We start from the raw sequence: 22,241 nt of genomic DNA on the forward strand, positions 1-22,241 counted from the left end.
AGTCAAGATTCCAATAGTTTCAGCATCTTATTAACTTTATTTGGCAGACAGTGTGGAAGGCAGAGGGCAAAACTGGGGAAATTCTTATCAGCACTTCCGCCTCAGACCGGTTGATGGCGGTAATGCGCCGTTTTGCTGTTTGCTTGCCGTCGCGTAATATACCAAGAAGAAGACAGAGAAGCAGAAGGCAGAGGAAGCGAGGAGGAGAACATCTCCCAAGCCACTTAATCACTAAGGTAACATTGTGCTCGCTTGTAAAGTACAGTATTGTTCGTCGTTCGGTTAGAAAGGAAACTATCGTAATTTTCTATTTTACACCTGCATGAGTAGGATTTGAACGTTTATTTCATCGCTTGCTAATGTAGCTAGCCTCTTAGCTAAGCGCTAGCTAGCAGCATTGCTAGCACTGGCAAGATAACTCACACCACAACAACAGCGTGTGCCCTTTGTTTCGATGTGAGAAGCTACACATTAACCATTTATCATGCTATACATATATACTTTTTTTTTTTTTTTTTTTTACCTCAGATTATTTGGTAATTTAAATTTAGAGGTCATACGCTATCAGAGCCTGACCTAGCTACATCACCACAGTCTGCGCTAGCCGAATCTATCAGGCGTTTCACATCAGTACTCTTGTATCCTCTTCTGTTCCTTTCCCCCTCCCCTCAAGTGTTTGAATTATCACATCAAGAGGTGGCTACAGGCTAATGACTAGTAGTGTCGTGACTTAAATGTCTTTTTTTCCATAATGAAGATGGGAGACAGTGATGACGAGTACGATCGCAGGAGAAGGGACAAATTCAGACGGGAGAGAAGCGACTATGACCGTTCAAGAGAGAGAGAAGACAGACGCAGAGATGACTGGAACGACAGGTAAAACAAGAGACACAACGAGGATTCAGATAAAACGCCATTTTGCCCCCTCCTATCCAACTAAATGGTGGCTTTTTGATATTCTGGAGATCAATGTTTGTTTTATGTGAGTGCTCATTTCCTAGTTCATGTTGTTTCCTATAATCACTTATCCAGGGAGTGGGACAGGGGCAGGGAACGGCGTAACCGTGGAGAGTACCGGGATTATGACAGAGGTCGTAGGGAGAGATTCTCCCCACCGAGGCATGACATGAGTCCCCAACAGAAACGCATGAGAAGAGACTGGTGAGATCAGAAGCAACACTTTTACATGATCTTTGCAGCTGGTGTCTGCTGTTGCTCAGTATTGTCTGTCCTGGCAGGGATGACCATGGCGGAGATCCTTACCGTGGGGGATATGACTTGGGTTATGGTGGTGGAGGAGGGCCCAGCTATGGCCCTCCGCAGCACTGGGGCCACCCTGACTTGCATCTCATGCAGCCTCATCACGGCATCCCCATTCAGGCAAGGTGAGAGATGGAATCAGGGTTGAAAGAGTGTTACATTTTAAAGGATTTTTAAAAGCAACTAGTTACGCAGCCCCACCTGAAACTCCATCCCAACTCATCTTTCTTCCGTTAGGCTCGGCAACATCCATGACATGGATTTGGGCCCGCCCCCTCCCATAATGAAGACCTTTAAAGAATTCCTGCTGTCTTTGGACGATTCTGTGGATGAGACTGAGGCAGTGAAACGCTACAATGAGTACAAGATTGACTTCCGCCGACAGCAGATGCAGGACTTCTTTCTGGCTCATAAAGATGAAGAGTGGTACGATCTCAGTTGCCTTAATCACGAATATTAGTAGTTTTTAATTGTAGTTGCATTATAGTCATTCTGTTCATTGAACTATGATAGTCATTTAATCTGTGATTGTTATTACCAAATTTGCACAGCTCTTCTTTGACTTTAATTTCTTTATCATTACTATTTTAGTTACAGTTGCTTTTTTTAATAACAATCTAATAGGTTGGGTCTGGTCCTATGGTGGGTGTTTTCATGGGGCAGTAAGGTAGTCTGTTTTTTATTGCTATATAACATCATTTGATATAACATTCAATTTCTTGCCAAATATCCCATGGGCAGTTCCTCCCATAGAACCAGGCCCACAATCAGAGTTTGCTATATATAATTTTTGTTACAGTAGTTTATTAAACAAGAAAATCAACCCAGATGCAACCTTAGTTTGCATTTGGATTGTTTTGTTTGAATATAAATGTGTTGGGTACAGGGATAGATGTTAATGAGCTCTGTCTATTATGTTGTTCAGTAAAAGCATTTGGTCTTTAAATGCTATTCACAATTGCAAAACTGACAGATTGAAGGTTTTTTGTTCAGTTTCATGTAGCTTTGGCAAAATGTCAAACCTATTGTTTGGGTTGATTTTCTTGATCCCTTTTTGGCATTTTAACCTTTCCAAGATTCATAGTTATATAATGCCTGCTAATGTTTATTACACTTATTTCACAGGTACCATGCAAAATTGTTCTGTTTTGCCATAACCAATTTTTTCCCTCCTTCACTCCCACTACTACGTTGACAACGTTTTTATCGAAGATGAGAAAAAGTGGAGCTCATCAGCAACAATCGGTTTTAGACAGCAAGGGCATGCACTGCGCACAATGCAGTTGCTCTTAGAGACACAGTATCAGGGAGCTTAGATAGACAGTCAAGCAGTCTTCTGCGCGTGGAGATTTTTTTTTTCTTGTTTTATCCTTTTTCTACACGATTTTCTTTTTATATTCGGATCAAATCCAATCCCAAAACCGAATTTGTGTGTATACAGACACACCATTGGGGTGAAGTGGAGCGCACTTTCACAGAAGAGACCCCCCCTCTCTGTATTTATTTGTTAATAAACTGGCAGAACAAAAGGTAACTGTAGTCCACTCAATGATCAACATTTCTAATGTGAAATTCTGAATATGTGAATGCTTAATTTTACAATCTCTCTGTTTTTCTCTTTTTTTGGTGAGTTGACCTCAAACTTAATTATGTGCAGTAATTGGCAACAGTAATCACAACATGAGAACACACACACTGAAAGACCTAACACAAGGCCCAAGCTATCCACAACACAGAAATCACAATCTGAATTATTAATGTCTGTGTAGATACTTCAATTCAATTCACTTAATTTGGCATTTTTAACTTTTACCAACAAACAACTCATCCATCCAGATCAAAAAAAGATTTTGTTTTAAAAATGTTGAATTGTAATGTTCAATTAAATCACATTTCTTAGCGCCATTGTATGACTCCAAAGTTGCAACATAAACATGTGATATGTATTTGTTTTCTAACTTTTACACCCCGATCATCCCTGCCCCCATCATTCCCTGCCCACTTTTTTGTGGATCTTAATTCTGGAAACAGGTTCAGGTCCAAGTATCACCCAGATGAGGCCAGCCGACTAAAGGCAGAGGCCCAGGCTGCCCTGCACAACCGTCTGAATGTCTTCATGTTCCTGATGGAGAATGGCTGGTTTGATAATGTCTCCCTGGACATTGAACAGACCCCAGCAATCATCAAGGTTCTGGATGCAGGTGAGACCTTAAAAACAATTTAAAGACTAGTGATGATGATGAGGGGATTTATTTATTTATTTAGTTAGGCAGTACCCAAAGAAAAGACACTGATACCAGCTGTAGCTTGAACCATATTCCTTTTTGCTCGCTCCCAGCTGTGATCAAGATGGAGGGAGGAACAGATCATGATCTCCGTATCTTGGACTTGCCATCTGAAGAGGAAGAAGAAAGGGAGAAGGCTGCAACTGTCTCAGGCGGCGCTGAACCTCCCAAGAGAGAAGTTCTCAAAGCCTTGGATGGTGACTGTAAACCGTCAGTGGAGAAAGACAAGAATGAGAAGGTATGTTTTCTTGTCCGTCTGTGTTAATTAGAGATTTCACAGTGCCATGCTGATGAAAGTAAACTGTGCCACAGGAGGAGAGCGACTCTGCCAACAAGGAGGCAGCGGCTGCAACTGAAGGGGAAGATGTGAAAGAGGAGGCAGAGAAAGAAGCTGCCAAAGAAGAAATGCCTGAACCCAAGAAAGTAAGTGTTGCTTTCATTATTTAAATTATTTGCTAACGAGAGACAGAAACGATCCAAATAGCCCTCATTATTTTCATTTATTAGCCAAGAAGAAAGAGGAAGCGCAGTGGAGACAGCGATGATGAAGGCAGCGCCTCGGAGAGTGACTCTGACTCTGATTCAGATTCAAATTCAAACTGCTCTGATAAACTTGTGAAGAAGGAAGCAGAGGAAGACAAGGATGAGGAGGAAGAGGAAGGCGAAGGTATGGAATTTTAATCATAGCATCTGTTTTTTGTAAACAGAAAGTCACTGTTCCCAGTATTGATAACTGAAAGAGTTGTTCCCTCTCTTTCTTCTAACGATGAAGAGGAGAAACCAAAGGAGAATGTTGAAGAGGACAAGAAAGAAGAAAAGAAGCCCAAAGATGACTCTCCCAGGCCGCGGCCTCTCCATCGCACCTGCTCTCTGTTCATGCGGAGCATCGCTCCCACCATTTCCAAGGCTGAGATTATTGCTGTAAGTTGAACACACATGGCAGTGTAAATGGACCTGCAGTTGTAGACTCACTGAGGACTCTGATTAATTTGTATCTTTTCCTGAACTTTCTTATTTGTTTGTCTTTCTCAGCTTTGCCGGCGATACCCTGGCTTCCTGCGTGTTTGCTTGTCTGACCCCCATCCAGAGCGCAGGTTGGTTCAAGAAAAAAAAAAAAAATCTCACTTTTAAAATGTTTGTTGTATTCACATTGGTCGAAGCAAGAAGATTACACGCAGTTTTTGTGTTAACGTTTAATGAACACTGTGCTGCTGCAGGTTTTTCAGACGTTGCTGGGTGACGTTCGACCGCAGCGTCAACATCAAAGAAGTTTGCTGGAACCTTCAGAATATTCGAGTAAGTGTGTCAGTCTCAGCTACTCCTGCTTACGACATTGTAATATGTAGCAAAAATGTGTAACACGTTTTATAGATTTAAACAATGAATCATGATGAGTCAACGATCATCATAGGTGCAGTTCAAGTGTGCTGCATAATGTGTTGCTGGCATTAGACTCAGTTTTCATACAAGATGCATGGCTTTACATTAATTTTGTAATCCTCCTGTGTTTCATTTTAATATGATAAGGACACTGTTCTTGTCACTAGCTGAAAAACATCTAAACTCATCTCAACATGTTGGACTTGAGGGAACCTTGGATAGTCCTTAGCACCTGTTTTTATTACTTGCATAATCTCCTAAATGGCAGCTGAGGCCATTAAAACCCTGTTTTACTTTCTACCCCTCACAGCTGCGAGACTGTGAACTGGCACCAGGGGTGAACAGGGACTTGGCCCGGAGGGTGCGTAACGTTAATGGCATCACTCAGCACAAGCAGGTGCTCCGCAATGACATCAAGCTGGCTGCCAAGCTCATTCATGCCTTGGACGACAAAGGAGACCTGTGGAGCAACAAGTTCCAGGAAGAGAGGCAGAGCACAGAGGTACAGCACTGATCGTCAAGTTCATGCATTTGCATGTGTGCAATTTAAACAGATTGTTCTCAGATGGTCTTGCTGTTAAATAATTTATTCATTGATGGGTTGTTTGTGATTTAAAAAGTTGCCAGCTCAGAACCCCATCTTGAAGAACATCACAGATTACCTGATAGAAGAGGTGAGTGCTGAGGAGGAGGAGCTCCTGGGCTCTGGGAGTGGGATGGAAGCTGAGGACAGCGCCAAGGAGGGAAACCCTACAGAGACAACTGTGGAGCGGGATGACAAACTAGCCAAGGTTGGTTAAAGTACAAATACTGCACAATTCCCTTTTTAAAACAGTGTTTTGAATTTCATCCCCATATTCTCTGCCTCATTTAAAAGCTGATATGGTTTTGTGATTTGTATCCTTGTTGTACTATCTGTCATTGAGATGGCATTCTAAAATCTGCTAGGTTAATAAATGAACTCTTTGCATTCAATATTTGAAAACCTTTTTTTTTCTTTGCTGTCCCTGTTGTTCCAGGTTTTGGATCGTCTTGTTCTGTATTTACGTATTGTGCATTCAATCGACTATTACAACACCTGTGAATACCCCAGTGAGGATGAAATGCCCAATCGCTGTGGCATGATCCATGTACGTGGACCCATCCCTCCAAACCGCATCACACAAGGAGAAGGTCAGTGTGTCTTGTTTGTGTTGTGTAACATTGAGGAGTGGATGAGAGAAATTTAATATTTATAGATGACTTTAAAAGCATCTTTTAACTGTTTGATCTCCTAGTTAAACATTAGCTGTGATTGAATAACAGTTTTCTTACACATTGTTTTGCCCTAAAGGCTCTCAAGTATATGGAATGTCTGTGGTTCTTTGTAAACTATGGCTCTAAATCACTGTTATAACCATCGTCACATCTGTAACTTTAAACAGTGCAACAATGGCAGAAGATGACCGAAGAGAAGCTGAGTCCTTTGTTTAGCTTAAAAGAAGTTCTGTCTGAGGAAGAGGCTGGGAAGATGGGACGTAAGGACCCTGAGGATGAGGTGGAGAAGTTTGTGTCAGCCAACACTCAAGAGCTGGGAAAGGACAAATGGCTCTGCCCTCTAAGTGGCAAGAAATTTAAGGTGAGGGCTCATAAAACAAATTATTTAGGATTGTACAACACTTTGGGATGCTGTGATGTGATTTTCCAACATCCATTAGCTGCATTGTTGTTCACTGTCTCACTACTGGATTCTTATTGTGATGCTTCTGCTTTTCACATTAATTACAAGGGACCAGAATTTGTTCGGAAACACATACTGAACAAACACGGAGACAAAATTGAAGAGGTGAAAAAGGAAGTGGCGTTCTTTAACAATTTCCTGATGGATGCCAAGAGACCGTCGCTGCCAGAGATGAAGCTTCCTCCTCTTCCGGGCCCAGGTCAAGGTCAGGACAAAATTTCTATCTCATCAACAAAGATAATCATAAGAAAGGATTTCTGAAAGACTGAATGAATTAATCGTTCACTGTGCTGCATGGAGGCAGCTTGAATAACGGAATCATATGAACATTGTTGTCCTACAGGTTTGCTTTCTCCCAGCATGCCGTTTCCCCCTCAAGGTCCGCAGGGTCCCATGAGTTTCGGACAGCCTCGTCCTCCACTGATGGGCTATGGTGGTATGTTCTCCAACTGCACTGTGAAACCTGTTTGTCAGCCCCCCCCCCAAAAAAACTCCTCTGGTGTTAACTGCAGCAACTCCTTTTCAACAGGCGCACCTCCTTACCCCCCAAACCAGTTCGGAGGAGGTAGAGGCAACTATGACAACTTCCGCGGACAAGGTGGCTACCTGGGGAAGCCACGCAACATCAGGTGAGACCACTGTACGTGTGATCGCTTTTTGTCATAAGGGTTTTTTTGCTAATGGAGCATTCTGGACCTCTTTTTGAACTTTTCTACTCTTCTTTCCTTCTTGTTTTTTTCTCTTTGCACTTTCAACCATCTCAGAATGTCACGCGGTGACCCACGCAACATCATTGAATATCGTGACCTGGATGCTCCGGATGATATGGACTTCTTTTAGAAAGTTCACTTGGTCTTTCAGTCTCTGCTCTTTGCCTATGTCGTGTTCTGCTTGCTCTCTGTAGTAAACTGATTTTTTTTTTTCCCCTAAACAATTTTTTGTCATTATTGTGCAACTAGAGCAAATTTCTGTGAACTGGTTCTTCAATAAAAGGTGTGATCTAACTTCATTCACATGCATTAAATGAGTTATTAAGTAAAATCTAATTGTGTGTGCCTTGAGGCAGATCAGAGCAGCCAAATGATACAGAAAAGCAGCCAGTCAGACTTTGAAGGACAAGATGCAGATGAGGGAATTCATCCCAGATGCCTCCTCATATGCCTCTGTGGTCTGGTCAGCATTTAAGAGCTTTGGATCAAAAGGTTGGTATCAAACACAGCAGCCATAGACAGTCTGATACCTGCTACATGTTTTTAAAAGACACATTGTTTTTTTAATTTATGCTCTTGGTTCTCTTGTGCATGTGTGGCGAGACCCCCTCCTCTCCCTGTGAAGGGATTGAAGCAGATGTGAAGAATGCTCACCCTCTAGTGGGGAAACCATAGAATTATATGACTGTCTGCTGGCCATTTCATTATACACAGGGATCAGAAAAGCCTATTTAATACATTAAGTAAAAACATCTGTCCCCAAAAGGACTAAAAACAAAATATAAAAGCATCCATTTTGAATTTGTTCCTGTTTGTACTGTGTGCAAATCAGATAACTGCACATTTGTCGAGGTGATATTTACGCAATTCATGAAAAGTGCAAACACATTTTGACAACGAATAATTTATTCTTATATGCAGCTGCCTTTTCGTCACACTTCTTTATGTGCAGTATGAACATATTGCAGTTCAAGACAAAGAACGTAGCAAAAAAGTAGTGTACACAACACAGCATTCCCACATAAAGCACATTGTAGTCTAATGATCATTTTAAAGGGGACAGTTCACCCCAAAACCAAAATGCACGTATTTCAGCTTACCTGCTCTCTTATTTCATCTATTTGGTGTGAGTGGCTAAGTCATTAGAGATATCCAACATGGAGACATCAGACTTCTTTCAAATATAATGGAATAAGATCAGCGTCTAATGCTCAAAGCACCCAAAAAAAAGTAGTAATGTCTCTTTCCAGAAATCATGACCAGGACACTGAAGATAATCCACAGACCTTTTTGTAAGCAGTTTCCTGTAGGAACTATTTTCTTTCCACCGAATACACCTGCCAACCGTGCAGAAGGTAGCAGTATCTACTATTGGCCGAGAGGCTAATAACTGCATAGAATAAACATTAGTTGTGATGTTATCTAGTTAGCCACTCATCCATATGTAGATACTGGATTCCATCTTCACTGTGATACAAAAGATGAATAATTAACCCTGCAGGAAAGAGGATAAATTAGTATTTTGGGGTGAACTATCCCTTTAAAAAGCATGCATTCACGTTGAATAATTTCAGCATGAATGAAGAAACCTACAGGTTTGAAGCCCCACATAAAGCAGCAAAGAAACAGCTACACAGTTCATGTGGACATGACAAATAAATGTCTAAATAATCCGAAGCTTGTGACTTTCAGGAAGTCCACAGCTGACTTTGTGTTCATGGAATAATTTGGACAGGGCGTCCATGTAAAGTTTATGATAGTGGTCGACCTCCTCCTCGGTGGGTGTAACACACTTTGGCACTGAGATTGGACTTCCCACTAGAAGAAGCAGAGTGTTTGAGTGAAATGGGTTTGGTGCACAGAGTAAGGCTTGTATAGAGAAGAGTGAAATACTCACCGACAGTGGTGATGGGAGTCCTGTAGGGCATGACTGCCAAGCGCTCCCCAACAAACAGACACGGGGCGAAACCCACAATCTTTTTGAACAGGTCTTGTAACCTCCTACCCAGACTGCCATCTGAGAAAATCACCTGCTGGAAGAGCTCATTCTCCCCAAACGAGTAAACAGGCACCAGATCAGCCCTGTGGAGGATCATGGGAGGTTGTCAGTGTGTACGGTCGTGGGCTTCTGGCCAGATGTGAAATCAACTATAGCCACTGATAACCGTTATTTTATCTGTGTTTTTTTTTAATGAGTATTCCCACCCAAACTCAAGGGCCATCCTGACAAATCCCTTTCTGTGTCTCACGACCACGGTGTTGGCTCCAGGAGAGGATGACAGCGACTCAGCAGCGCCCCCTATCACAATCACCACTGCATTGCCCTTGCCACTCTTTGAGAGGAGGTGGACAAGGCTCGGTTTACTGACTGGGCAAAGACCTGATCAGACAACGTAAGACAGTAACAACAGCTTAGTTTGAAAGAGTATTTCTTAAAAGCCACAGGAAATCTTATATATGGTTGGTGTCAAGAGATAAGCATGTTATAAATACCTGCACCCATTATGTACTCCCTAAACAATGGTACCCTGAACAATCCTGCCAGTATCGCCAGGGTGCATCGCATCCCAGGAAACATGTCAGTGAAGCCACAACTCTCTGTGCTGAAGCAGGTAAAGGCTCCAGCACTCATGATGCCATGTGGGTGACAACCCAAGATGTAGTTCTTGTTTGGACTCAGCTCGGCTGTCTTCATCAACTGAGCAAGAAAATTCACAAGACGATTAACAGAGTTGATCATGGTAAAATTCTGTGGTGGATCATAGAAACGAACCCACTTTGATATTATCTCGTTTGAGATTTTGTTTGCTCTTACAAAAATTGTCTTGTAGACGTTTATACAAGTCAATCCTTACTAAAAATAGTAGTAATCATATTAAATAAAGAACCTCAGTAGATGAAACCACAAAATATCAAATCAAAATATAACCAAAATTGCAATATGGCTCATTGCAATATCCAAAATGCAATGCTGCCATTTTTTTTTTGGTAAGGTAAAATGTGACAAAGCTTGTTCTCTGGATGTCAGAAAAGATGTTTGTGTGGAAAAATGTCACATCATCATGATTTTAAGAGTGAACATTAAAATTGTGATGCGAAAATGATGATTCCCACTAATCGTGAATCATACTGCAATGGTAATATCTGTCAAAATAATTGCCTCATGATTTTGAGTTAGTACTGATCATTCCACACAAAACCATTTTTTTTAATATTATTTGTTCGGTTACAGTCCAGCCACTTTGAATCACTCACATTTTTATCAAATCGGATGATGACCTGAACACCACATGTCATCTAGACACTGAAGATAAGAAAAGGTTAAACTTACTTTGATTGGAAAAAAATCTCTCAACTGCTCCCATACTCTCCACTTCCTCACAAATGCTGTCCTCCTGCCCCCTGATGGAGACATTATACATATTACAGTGTTTACCTATACTTACTATATACACTGTCTAACTATCGCAGTAAACATTTAGATATTAGTTTGCTGTGTCCCAGGTCTACACTACAGAACTAATCATCATCATCAGGCTTTGTGTATGAAGTGTGTTCATGCTGATAAAGTTACAATCAGTATAAACACCAACAAGCCCTCGAGTGTGCTGTTGATTGGCACTATTGTCCCACAATGCAATGTCATTTAGTCTACATGCTGACTTGTTTGAGTCAACTCCCCTACTCTTATTTGTTCACCCTTCCAGTGTGAACACAGTCCGTAACCTGCAAATCCTGCATATGTACAAGATTCTTCTATTTTCCACAGATAGTTGAATGATGTCATTTCCTTTACCTCTCTCAGGAGTTTCCCAGTCCATCACCATCCACATGAAGTAGAGAGTGGAGAGCGGCCACAGCGAGGTAAACAGAAGATACACCATCAAGATAATGCAAAACAGTGCTGAAGTTGGGTGTGTCCACATGTCGAGGGAAACAAGACATTCTGAAATTAGCTCAGATATCAGCGTTGTTTCACAGTCAATAAACAGGCGAACTAATGCAACTGCAGCAGTATCTGATATACAGGATCATGTAGGGTGAGTGTAGAGGGATCTTACCTAAGAGGAGAAAGGTTAGCACCCATTGCAGAACGCTTATTGTCTCCAAAAACTCCTTCCACTGGGTTTTCTCTTTAGTCATTCCTGCAACCTGGAGGCCATACGATCAGCTCTTGGCAATCAATAACATTTGAAACTGTGCTTTCGTTCAGTAAAAGGTCATGGGCATAAAAGGTTATGTACTTAATGCCCCAAAAATGACAAAAGTTGCTTTATCTGAAATACATTCATGATGGATGTCTTCATGATAGAGATTGGATTCCCAGAATAATCAGCACTACAGCTTGTGATGTTAATCTTCCTTTAGGGCAGCAATAAACTTAAAAACTTGCAAAGCCTGCAGCCGCAGCATGATGAAGTGACTTACTCGTGAACAGGCTCACAGGCAAACCAAGACAAGAGGATTTTTAATTCGCTCACTATAAAAAGTTATCTGCCAGAGTTTGAACACCTTTGGCTAAAAAGTCATTAAAACAACATAAGACAAGGTTTATGGTTATACTCCTGAGCATAAAGCATTGTACTTTACCTTGTTAGAGTTTATTCCACAGTTAAATTAAAAGAATGTAGATTCTCCAGTGCAGGAAAAGCGAGAAATGCAGGAATGCACTTTGACCAGATCTACTAAAGCTACTGATAACAAATCCACACCCCCAGATACTTTGACACACAGGCAAGCGATGTCAGAGATAAACATGTCAAAGTTTTATCGTTTGATCCGTCGTCTACTGGATCTTCCTGGCGTCCTCTAGAGAACATGCGATGATGTCGTGATCGGATCACTGTAACGCACGAGGTGTCTCTTTTTGCTTTCGGTCACTCTAGTGGTCAAAAAGGTTACGAGACACTGTGTCCTGCACATGTTGTTCAGCTTAAAGGGACCTGGAACAACATGGCAACCGTGTCACAAGCTCTCTCAGATTTCCTACGAGTTGCTTAAACTGGGCTGATATTATACACACTCTGGTCTCAACAGAACAAAATGTTTCACGACACAGCAGTGATATTGTTCTTGCTCACTGATCAGTTTCAGTCAATTCTATGTGCTTCTCTGTGTTAAGCTGCTCTTAGTGAAACTCACCACTTCCTGCAGATGTTTCACAATTGTATCCATCCTGGAAGTGAATTCTGCAGCCTGAACAGAGTGCTTTTAATGTAAAACAGAGCGAGGAAACAGCAGCTGAATGGTAGTTTTGGTATTGTGCATGCTTACTGACACAGCTTACTGGAGCCAGTTCTCAGTGATATTATCGTCACCTGTGCTTGACAGGGGAAAAAGGAAGAGAGTTGATCTGTTTTGTTCCTTGTCCTGCACACCGGCACATGTGTTTTCATTTACTCTGCTAATTAGTTCTCTAGCCAGGTTCAATTTGGGTGGAGCTTTGCTGGGAGTGATGTGATGTCACTGACCTCTGTGAACCAATATGAATGGTAGCGTAAGGTGTCCCACCCTAACAAGGGAAATAAAAACAAACAGCGATAAATAAACTTGTAATAGTTAAAATTTTAAGTGATCCTTTAAAAATTTCAAGAGAATGGAAGGAAAAAGTGAAATTTAAAATGCAAAAGCATAAATGGAAATGAAATCAAGTGGAAATAATCAATCGATCTCATCTTTGTTACTTTAAGTAGCTTTAAATGAGAACTTTTTATAGATTATAACGGTGATGGTAACCAGTAAAATCAATAAGAACAACACTTTAGCATTAAGCTCTTGATTTACAGAGAAATGCATTATGCAATGCATGAAATGTATTTGTTTAGGATTTCATAAGTCGGTTATTATGTATTTCATATTCACTAATAGCTGCTTTCACCAGTATTGAAGGACTTGCCGCAGCACACACCACTGCAGTAGTGATCAGATATAATAAAATCAGTTATCTGCTGTTAATTACTTTGACCCACCTGTGAAGGAAGGTGAATCAATCGCTGAAACATTTAGATGTAGACTTTGGATTCAGCTGTCATCGACCTCTGCACACGGCTGCATGCATTCTTTCCTTGTGGCAGCGACGGTCCAAAGATTCCTCTGATAATAACGTGCATAATTAGACGCTTCTGTGTTTTGAGAGATGATCTCCACACGTTTTACACATTAAAGAGTGTTTGCAGGTCTTGGGGAGTACTACTGCATATGTGAGTAGATTAAAACCATATGTGCCTCCAGATGAGTAATCTGTGTGTGTGTAATCTGATTAAAGGATAAATTCACCCAAAGATAAAAAATCTCCCCCATGCCAATGGAAAGTCGGGTAAAGTTGTGTAGTCCACATATCATTTCTGGAGCTTCACAGCATAAACAGCACTGCTGTGTTCCACTGGACAGCTCAGCTAGATATAAAAACATATAAAATGGCTCAATATAGCTCGTCTGCCATAATACCCGGAAGTCTTGAGATTCCTAAATTGATTTTAAAAGAAAACACGCAAACTTTAGGCACTCATACGCAGAGCAGGAACAAAAACACATGAGTCTGTCTGTGTTTTCTGGAGCCACCACCGCTGGCTCCTTTTCACTGGTTTTGACTGTAGCTGCTGAGCTAAAAGCATTAGCGTGCGTGCCATCTTCACATCTTTTAATTGCCTTCAGTGATGTCAGTCAGTGGCTGCATTGCATCATGGGTAATGTAGGCACCAGGGGTTAAATCTATGATATCTGTGGATCTGCTGTGTTGATATTGAACCATTGTTTTTTAACTGCCCATAATGAGATGAGTTCGACAGTATGTAAGAGTCTAATGGGAGACCTGTAGGCTGCATTTCAAAACCTGGCACAAGCAACATCACTGGAGGGCTATCATCCACATTACAAGCAGCCTCCGAAAGGCTTTATACTGATGTTTTTCACATATGCACTTGTACTCCCAGAGACCTGTCAACATGCTTTCATGTGTCAAATTGGCAGATGGCCCCCTTAAAGTCAAGGTTTCACTCTTGCAGCTGTCCTCACCTACACATCACCTATCTCCCATACACCTCAGGGGGCGTGTCAGCTTCACACAGGCCATGTGTTGACTATTGGTCATGTGACACCCCCCCAAAAAAAACCCACAACATATGTATATTTAAGTTTAGTTATAAATTACCATTTTCAAAATAAAATACATTATGTTTGGCGGTGTGACAGTGAACACATCATCATTCAGATCTGATTGTGTTTCCTTCCTCTTGTCTGTAATCGAAATGACACTGCCGTCTAGATACACTCCAAACTAGATGTCATACCAATATTCCCTATGAGGGCTTAGCCTACTTTGTGTCCCTGGTGCTCATCATGGCTTTTTATTTCGAGCGCATTTTATACTTAATAATATTTTATCTCCTATTACATCACCATAACGCGCCTATAATATCCCCCCAAGTACAGTTTTGCCTTTGTCCATTAAATCAAAAATACTAGTCTCGGGATTATTAAAGTTGAAAATAAATAAATGAATGAAAAGGATAATAATAATAATAATAATAATAATAATAATAAATCGCCCGCCACTTTATGAAACAGTCATCCAGGACATGTAATGAGCCTGGTGCTGAAAATCTCATATCGCTCCACTGATAACACCCACAAAAAAAACCCAAAAAACACACACAGCCTCTCGTCGCAGCTGGACTCAAAGCCACCTCGGATGCGTTTTTCTTTTTTTTTTTTTTTTATTTTCCCACCCCTCTCCTAAAAACAGCCGCTGCTCTGCTCTGCTCTCAGGAAGTCCTGTCTGAATATTAATATGGATGCAAACGCACAGTGAGGATGCCCAGCGCGCCGATATCTGCGCATTTTCTCTGTTGACGTTTTTTTATTTTTCCTCCCCTCTCCCTCTCCCGCCTCATGCCTCAACTGAACCGAGAGCATGTTTGTCTTTTCGCGGGGGTCGTGTGGGAGGCTTTCCTTTTTTCTTTTTTGTTTTCCGGACACACACGCACACACGAGCGCGCGAGGAGGATGGCGTTTCACCTGAGTGTTTGCAGAGGAGCTTTTTGTAACGTCGCATTGAATTGCATCATGGTTTTCAATCAGATCTCAGCCCGGCCAGCTCCGCGCACCGAGCCTCGGTAGTACAGTGCTGTGTTTATCATAAAAATGGAAGACCTTTCGCGTCAAGACGAGGCGTCATCCCGGTGAAATGCGTCTGAATACCTGATTTTCCACCTCCACGTCAATTGACACATCTGGGAAAACGTTTTTGTGCGTGTGTGTTTTTTTTCTCCTTCCCCTCTCCGCTGCCGTCTATCAAGACAGCTGTGTCATCAACAACCGGCGTGGTGTTGTTGTTGTCTGATTTTTTACGAGCCTGGGCAACTGGATATCGGCACAGTCTGCCTCTGCGCCAGCCATAGGCTACCCGGTTACTAAGGTAGGTTTCACACCTTCATACCAGCCTAATATTAATGTTTCTGCTCCATAAACCTCCCGCATCAGTCGCTTACATCACCCAGCTGTCACAGCCGTAAAAAAAAGCACTGTCTGCCTAATTAGCAGCAGGAAAATATGGGTGCTGTACTGCGGAGGGAGACGTCGGGGTCGGCCTGGTGGCATTTATTATTATTTTTTTTTTCTTTACGCGTCCGATTCTCAAGAAATACGAGGTTGACAGTGAGCTGCCGTGCGTCCACAAGCCAAATTATTCAACCTTGAAGCCTCGCAGCCCGTGACGGTGAGTGAAGGGCCTCAAAACACAAAAGGAAGATGTGGGCAAGATATGGAAGCAGGACGCGCGGCGTGAACCCCCCTAATCCGCCCCCCAAAACAAGAGCTCGTGTTTGAGTTCAGTCGTGACAAGAGCTTATAAATATTTCACCCCCCCCCCCCAAAAAAAACAAGCCTCCATCAGCTGACTGGTGATGCTGCTGGACCCGAGCATGCACGGTGTTGTTAATCAAATGCCTACACCGTCAGCATCTACAGCCACATCGGCGGAGTCAGCCTCCTTCTCGCAAGGCCGTGATGGAAAACATCTGCATGTTTACGGATAATAAGTGTGCAGCAGTGTGCGCGCGTGCGTGCGTGTGTGTGTGTGAATGGGCGGTGAATAGACTGGTGGTGTGTGCGTGCGTGCGCGCAGCCAGGTGAGGATGTGTTGGCGCGTCTTTGAGGTGCGGGAGAGGCAGGCGTCTGGATGAGGGGAGCCGGTTCATCCGATGTGTGTGTGTGTTTGTTTAAAGGAAAACCCATCAGATCAGACCCAATAAACTGCCGCAGTATCCCATCATTTACGAGACCGTCCATAAGGGGCCCAGAGGTTGTGAAATTAAAGGTAGTCAACACTGATTTTTTTTTTTTTTTACCTTCCTCACCACCACCCTCCTCCTCCTCCTCCTCCTTCCCCCCTTTTTCCAGGCGTGACAGCCACTCAACACTGAGAGATTTTCTCCCTCACCTCTCCGCCACATGCTTATGGCATTTTCAATAAGCAGTCTTTATTAAGCTGCTGAGAATGTTAGTTGTTCCTTTACCCGACTGGCTTTAATGCCTCTTCCAATAGGACTTGGATGAATCGGAGGGGGAGGGAGGCTGTTTGACTTGGCAGGAAATGCTCCATCAATACTGGAGTGGACATTTTATTTTGACAGAGGCAGTCATGTCAGTTATGAGGCTATCTGTTACAAAACAAATACGGCAGGAGCATGGCAGAGGGTTGGGCGCAATCATAAGAAAACTGCACATCCTGCTGGATGTTACAGATGTTTGAATACGGCGATACAGTGGTTTGACTTTACTGTCGGCCTGAAACTGAACTGAAATCAAAACTGAAACTAATCACTAGCCAGTTCTGCTTGACCTTGGAGCTGAACATGACAAAAGTCTTCCTGTGCGTGGCTTCAAGTCCTCCTCCGGCTGCAGATGAAGATAAACATGATCTGGTGCATCCCTTGTGCCGCTTGGTGTTGCGCTGGTACGGATAGAGGGGAAGCAGGGATGGCTGAGAGCAGCTGTGACTCGGGGGTCATTGAGTGCAGGCTGTGAGCCACACATACCGTGCGGCGTGCCTTGAATGCAGAAGGAAACCAGGGGCTCGCACAAGCCGGCGCTAACTGCCGGCGCTCACCTGGTGATCCCGGATTCAGAGCAGAAACGTGATGTGTGTGGCAGCGGGGAAATGAATGATGGAATATGCTTTCGTATGTGAACCTTTTAATCCTTGAGAATAAATCAGAAGGTGCCGCTTGTGAAATAATCAGAATACACAGACTTTGGTTTGGAGTTAAAGAAATAGGGCAGAGCTCGTGGTGGAGCTGTACTGACTGTTTTCTGTAAAAGAGAGAGGATTCTGACTAAATCTAAGCTTTTCTCCAGGAAGTGGATGATTCAGACGCTCTGACCGGCAGTGTCTGATTCCAGAAGGGAAGATTGAATACACAAATGCACTGAGAGGGCGAGGGAAGGCCCACACAGGGCCAGAGAGGAGAAAGGGACTGATGGATGTGCGACAGACGTGGCAGATGCTGACATTTTAAGCCCATTTCTCTAGTGGAGTGGATACCCCTGTCTGGGTGAGCAGCAATGGATTTCTTTTTCTTTTTTCTGCAGATTTCATGGAGCAGCCAAACAGGTTGTTTCCCCTTGAGTTTGAGCAGCAGCGGGTCAATAGGTTAGTAAAAGTAATATAAGCGGCTGCCACCGGGCAGTCGTGCAGGTATTTCTAAATCAATACTGCCGCGGTTGTGTTTAGCTGGCTGTAGTGTGCATTGTTATTTATTCTTAAAGGGAGAGCATGTGCTTCCTCCATCTGTGGCTTCACCATCTTGAATCTCTCAGCTCTGTCAGAGAGAGATGGCATCAGAAATGACGGCGGGGAAGATTGTTTTCTACCGCAGCACATGAGCAGTGTGAGTGGCTGCAGTCAGCAGAGAAATGAAGGATTTATAAACTCTGCTTCTGGCTTTTGTGCATACTCAGTTTACGTCTGGATCCTGATCATAACGGCGAAGAAATTTCAGGTTATTTGGTCGAAGGAGTAGTCAGCTTTGTTTACTCCAGGTAGAAAAAGATCACATTGTCTTTTTAGCTCCGAGGCGGTTAAAGTTGGTTTCTTGTTGCTTTTGGATTGAATCTGGCCACAGTTTTCCCTCCCATCACTCTGCCTCACTTCCTCCTGTGCCGTCATGCTGAGTAAATAACACTCTAATAAAAGTGATTGAACAGCCGCGCTGGAGCCGAATGGATTAGTCAATTAATCGGGACAGTTAATCAGCAACTATTTTGATACTCAAATAATAGTTTCAGTCAGTTTTGAAGCAGAAATAGAGAAAAGAGGGTAACGATTCTGATGTCTTGGTCTCTGAAATAGGAGGATTTGCTGCTTCTCCTTTTTATAACATGATTGTAAAATGAAGAACTTGTGTTCTGAGGACGCCACGTCAGGATTTTGCAAAGTTGCGACTGACTGTTTGTGGACCGAATGGAAAATAATCATCAGGTGTTAGTTTCAGCCCAACATCTGTGTTGTCTTTCAGACAATGGTCTGCGTTTTAAACTCCACACTGCCAATCATGCTTAAAACGTGTGTGTCTGTTTACATCTGTGATGCGCTGGGCAGCCGTCCAGACGAGCCTCTGTGAGTCTGAGGAAAGTTTGTACTATTTCTTTATCATGTGCGTAAAAGTTGGAAGCTGGTATCTAGAAATGGTATGTATTGCGGAGGAGTCGGTTGAGTGTTGTGACATTATGTTAAAAATCAGCAGGCTGTTAAATCTATTGATGAAGCGCCAGATGGCTGTTTGGTGTTTTCTTTGTTTGTATCTTGCTTTTAAAATTCGTGAACAAAATGTATAACACTCGTTAGTAAGGGACCCTTTAGTATGAGCTGAAAATGGTTAATCCTGTATTTTACCACGCCTCCACATTGGAAGACTTGAGGGAGACAGATTATAAAAGACTGCTCATAATGTCATCCATGATCTTGTGACGTAGACAGCCCCCTTCCTCACAAGCGTCTTTCTCCTAGTTTGTATCGGTGACATCAGTCTGACATCATCAGGGTTATTTTCTGAGATTTAACAAAGCCCCTCAGAGAGCAACAGACGTCATCGCACAGTTGTTTTCACAGGACATGTGTGTGTTCCCCTTTAATCTTAAAGGATAAGTTCTCCCTAAAAAGATCAGTCGTTATTCACGTATCCTCATGCAGACGGAAAGTCAGGTGAAGTTTCGTAGTCCACAAAACCTTTCTGGAGCTTCACAGCACGACAGCTTAGCAGCATTCTTGATGCTCTGAGATCCCAAACTGATTAGAAAAGACATTATTTACACCCTTTTTCAATCCGAATCGTCATTGTAGCAGCTAAGCTAAAAGCGTTATCAAGCACCCTGAGGGGCTGAAGGGTGTGCACAAAAACTTTGCATCGAGGATTTTGACTTTTCAAATCATTTTAGGATCTCGAGCTGTAGGAGTCTTGATCACGTCGGACAGGTTATATGGAGCCATTTTATGTTCCTTTTTTTTCCTCCCTATCTACTTCAGTTGATTAGGAGAATGCTGTGAAGCTCCAGAAATGTCTGAGGGTGAGTATTAAATGAGTGAATTTTCATTTATGAGTGAACTTATCCTTTAAAGCGTCCCCCACTAATGTAGGTCAAATTGATTTAACGACCTGAATGACCTCTTCCGTATTGTACATTCACATGAATTCATCATTTTGTTGAACTCTGAATTTCTCACGCATCAAATCAGCTTTTCCACATGCTTGAGTCCATCACAGTGGTGAGTTATAAATAGGTTGAAAGGTGTAGTGGTTCTCTCGGGTGGCTCCTTGATTAAAGGGCACGCCATTTACCAGCCATGTCCTGGGTACAAATCCTCCCTTGGACATTGTTAGGTGTCACCCCCCTTTGTCTTCTGTCTTCTCTGGCTGGACCAGTAAAGAGAGGGAGGGAAGGAGGGAAAAAAAACAGACTTGAATCCCATCAGACTTCTTCAGCTCACACTCCTTCTAGATAGATAAATAAAGGCATACAGATTGCCCGCCCTCCTTTGGATGCGTCGACTTTATTTTGTCTCATCATAACTTCCTGTTTTTTTTGTATGTTTTTTTTTTTTTCCACGTGTTGCGCTTGACGCAGAAGGCAAAAAATGTAAAAAAAAAATGGGCCGACATCCCCTGCACCCGCTGAGGAAAGAGCAGATTATTTTGCTCTACAAACGACCGTTGACTCCCTGGTGCTTTCTTCGGGAGCTCCCTCTGCTGCAGCCTCGCTGTCAGACGCTGTCGTCTCGCTGGGTGCTCCACACTTTAAAGGGTCATAACATGCGTGTCCCCGGTCTGACCGTGGGGATGTCTGGGATGTATACGGCCAGATTAAGCAGAAAAAAAAAAAAAAACTCAAATCAAATGCTCCCTCTGAAAGCTCTCCTTCTGGACTGTAAGCGTCTTACAGCATCCAGTCTTCATTGCAGTGTGTAGTCAAGAGTAATGATGTGTGGTAATGATTTCCTTGGGGCAACTCATCTTTGTTCATTTCCCTTCTGTTTTCTTCTCATTGAACCTTTCAAAGCCATTTGCATGGTACCGTGAAAAATAAATAAAGTTGGGAGCCAAACAGTTACTCCTCTCTTGTTGGCACAGAGAGCGCGGTCTCAAGCCATGTTAATCACCAACTATTTATCTGTATCTGTGCTGGATGTTCCACATGGATAAACATGCGATTCGGGGACAGAGAGCAAATATGTTTGCGTACGTCTGCGTGCCGTTTGTCTTTTTGTTTCGTCTCAAGAAGCCCGTAGCAAAGTCATTTTCAGCGTCGTTATGTGAGAACGGTAATTGGCAAGATCTGCAATTACCAGAGGAGCACATTGTGGATGTATTTTGAATTATACATGTTGAGGCATGCATAAATGGACCAAAGTGCGCCAGAATAGTCTGTTAATGTTCCCGTTGTCATTAATGTGCAACATTTGTGTAAGAAAAGACCTTCAAAAGACCTTGGAGAGCGTCAGTAATCATTAGGAGGCTGTGACATGCAGTTTCTCCGGCACAAACAATGAAAGTACATGTTCCACAAATATCGTTGCCCTCACATGTCACCGTGTCCTCCCTGCACATGGGTCTGAAAACCGATGTGGTGCACAGTGGTCGCAGAAGTACCTCGCAGTGGTAATTCGTCGTGTGCCGCACTCCTAAAGGTCACAGTAATCCAGCAGAAACTCAGGGTTCAGCGTCAGCGTGTGGAAATAGGTGAGCGTACACAGCGACTTTAGAAATGCAAATGTGAATGCAGGGTGACTTAAGTATGTGTTGTAAATGTCAGAGCAATCTTCATTTGTGCTGATAAGAATCCCAGCTGCTCCGGTGGCAGCAGAGGGAACGCGTTTTTTACTTTGTGACTCGAAGGATGCGGGAGGTTTCTAAGGCACCAGGTCGGTGGGATTTTGGGGACAAACCTCATGCAGCTCAGGCATGATCATAGAATGATTATACATTAGGAGCACAAGATGGATTTTTCTTCAGCTGATACAGATTAGTTATTATTACATGCTTCCCCTGGCTGATGCTAATAAGATGACCGATGTGTTTTAAAAAGAAGTTCCTAGCCTGTAGTCTTTGCACACCTTAGGATAATTAAGGCTGAGATGTAGTGCCCAAAGATGGATATTCAGTGTTAGATTTGTTTGACTAGATCTGCCTTTTCTTGCAGAACACGTGTCGTGTGCGGCGCTTGTTCTTCATCTTTCTTTTCTTGTGTTTGGTGGCTGACCACACAACAACACAGCGTGCTTGTGAGGTCCATGAAAGCAATTTGACTTTGGGTTATCGTTGCAGCTATCACTTGTGACCAGTGGTATACATTTCCCGATACCGGGACAGTTATTTGTTAGATAAAGCCAAT

General features: G+C 42.7%; 3 protein-coding genes across 11 annotated transcripts in view; 2 read left to right on the top strand and 1 right to left on the bottom strand.

Annotated features, from left to right (window-relative positions):
* Positions 1-106: 106 nt before the first annotated feature.
* Positions 107-7,772, top strand: srrt (serrate RNA effector molecule homolog (Arabidopsis)). Of its 4 annotated transcripts, none has more exons than XM_037119457.1 (20): positions 107-236; positions 758-876; positions 1,033-1,161; positions 1,239-1,385; positions 1,498-1,686; positions 3,292-3,461; positions 3,599-3,783; positions 3,858-3,968; positions 4,053-4,212; positions 4,318-4,466; positions 4,578-4,639; positions 4,763-4,841; positions 5,236-5,427; positions 5,546-5,716; positions 5,945-6,098; positions 6,350-6,543; positions 6,694-6,850; positions 6,989-7,081; positions 7,175-7,274; positions 7,712-7,772. In XM_037119457.1, exons 1-20 carry the CDS (start codon positions 114-116, stop codon positions 7,755-7,757), a joined length of 2,730 nt encoding a protein of 909 aa, XP_036975352.1. In that variant the 5' UTR covers positions 107-113; the 3' UTR covers positions 7,758-7,772. The 4 variants fall into 4 exon arrangements, with proteins under 4 accessions (XP_036975352.1, XP_036975354.1, XP_036975351.1 ...); XM_037119459.1 differs by lacking the exon at positions 7,712-7,772 and adding an exon at positions 7,410-7,654 and having other exon boundaries at positions 7,175-7,285; XM_037119456.1 differs by lacking the exon at positions 7,712-7,772 and adding an exon at positions 7,410-7,654.
* A 467-nt stretch (positions 7,773-8,239) lies between these two features.
* Positions 8,240-12,731, bottom strand: mogat3b (monoacylglycerol O-acyltransferase 3b). Of its 4 annotated transcripts, none has more exons than XM_037119461.1 (9): positions 12,634-12,731; positions 12,498-12,551; positions 11,417-11,507; positions 11,152-11,259; positions 10,687-10,757; positions 9,849-10,053; positions 9,561-9,735; positions 9,253-9,437; positions 8,240-9,173 (listed from the first exon to the last, which is right to left on the bottom strand). In XM_037119461.1, the coding sequence occupies exons 2-9, from the start codon at positions 12,528-12,530 to the stop codon at positions 9,019-9,021; spliced, it is 1,023 nt and encodes a 340-aa protein (XP_036975356.1). In that variant the 5' UTR covers positions 12,531-12,551; positions 12,634-12,731; the 3' UTR covers positions 8,240-9,018. The 4 variants fall into 4 exon arrangements, with proteins under 4 accessions (XP_036975356.1, XP_036975357.1, XP_036975355.1 ...); XM_037119462.1 differs by having other exon boundaries at positions 12,630-12,706; XM_037119460.1 differs by having other exon boundaries at positions 12,498-12,692.
* Positions 12,732-15,101: 2,370 nt separating this feature from the next.
* The window catches only part of LOC119031778 (neuronal tyrosine-phosphorylated phosphoinositide-3-kinase adapter 1), a 33,813-nt gene continuing 26,673 nt past the window's right edge, over positions 15,102-22,241 (top strand). The window contains exon 1 of one of the 3 annotated variants that reach the window (XM_037120469.1): positions 15,102-15,771. The gene's annotated coding sequence lies outside the window, so the exon portion shown is untranslated. Of the gene's footprint in view, positions 15,772-17,734; positions 17,909-17,987; positions 18,007-22,241 lie in introns of those variants that run through there. The other 2 variants (XM_037120470.1, XM_037120471.1) reach the window with 2 other exon arrangements.

The sequence above is a fragment of the Acanthopagrus latus genome, chromosome 13, assembly GCF_904848185.1.
Source record: "Acanthopagrus latus isolate v.2019 chromosome 13, fAcaLat1.1, whole genome shotgun sequence".
NCBI classification, from domain to species: Eukaryota; Metazoa; Chordata; class Actinopteri; order Spariformes; family Sparidae; genus Acanthopagrus; species Acanthopagrus latus.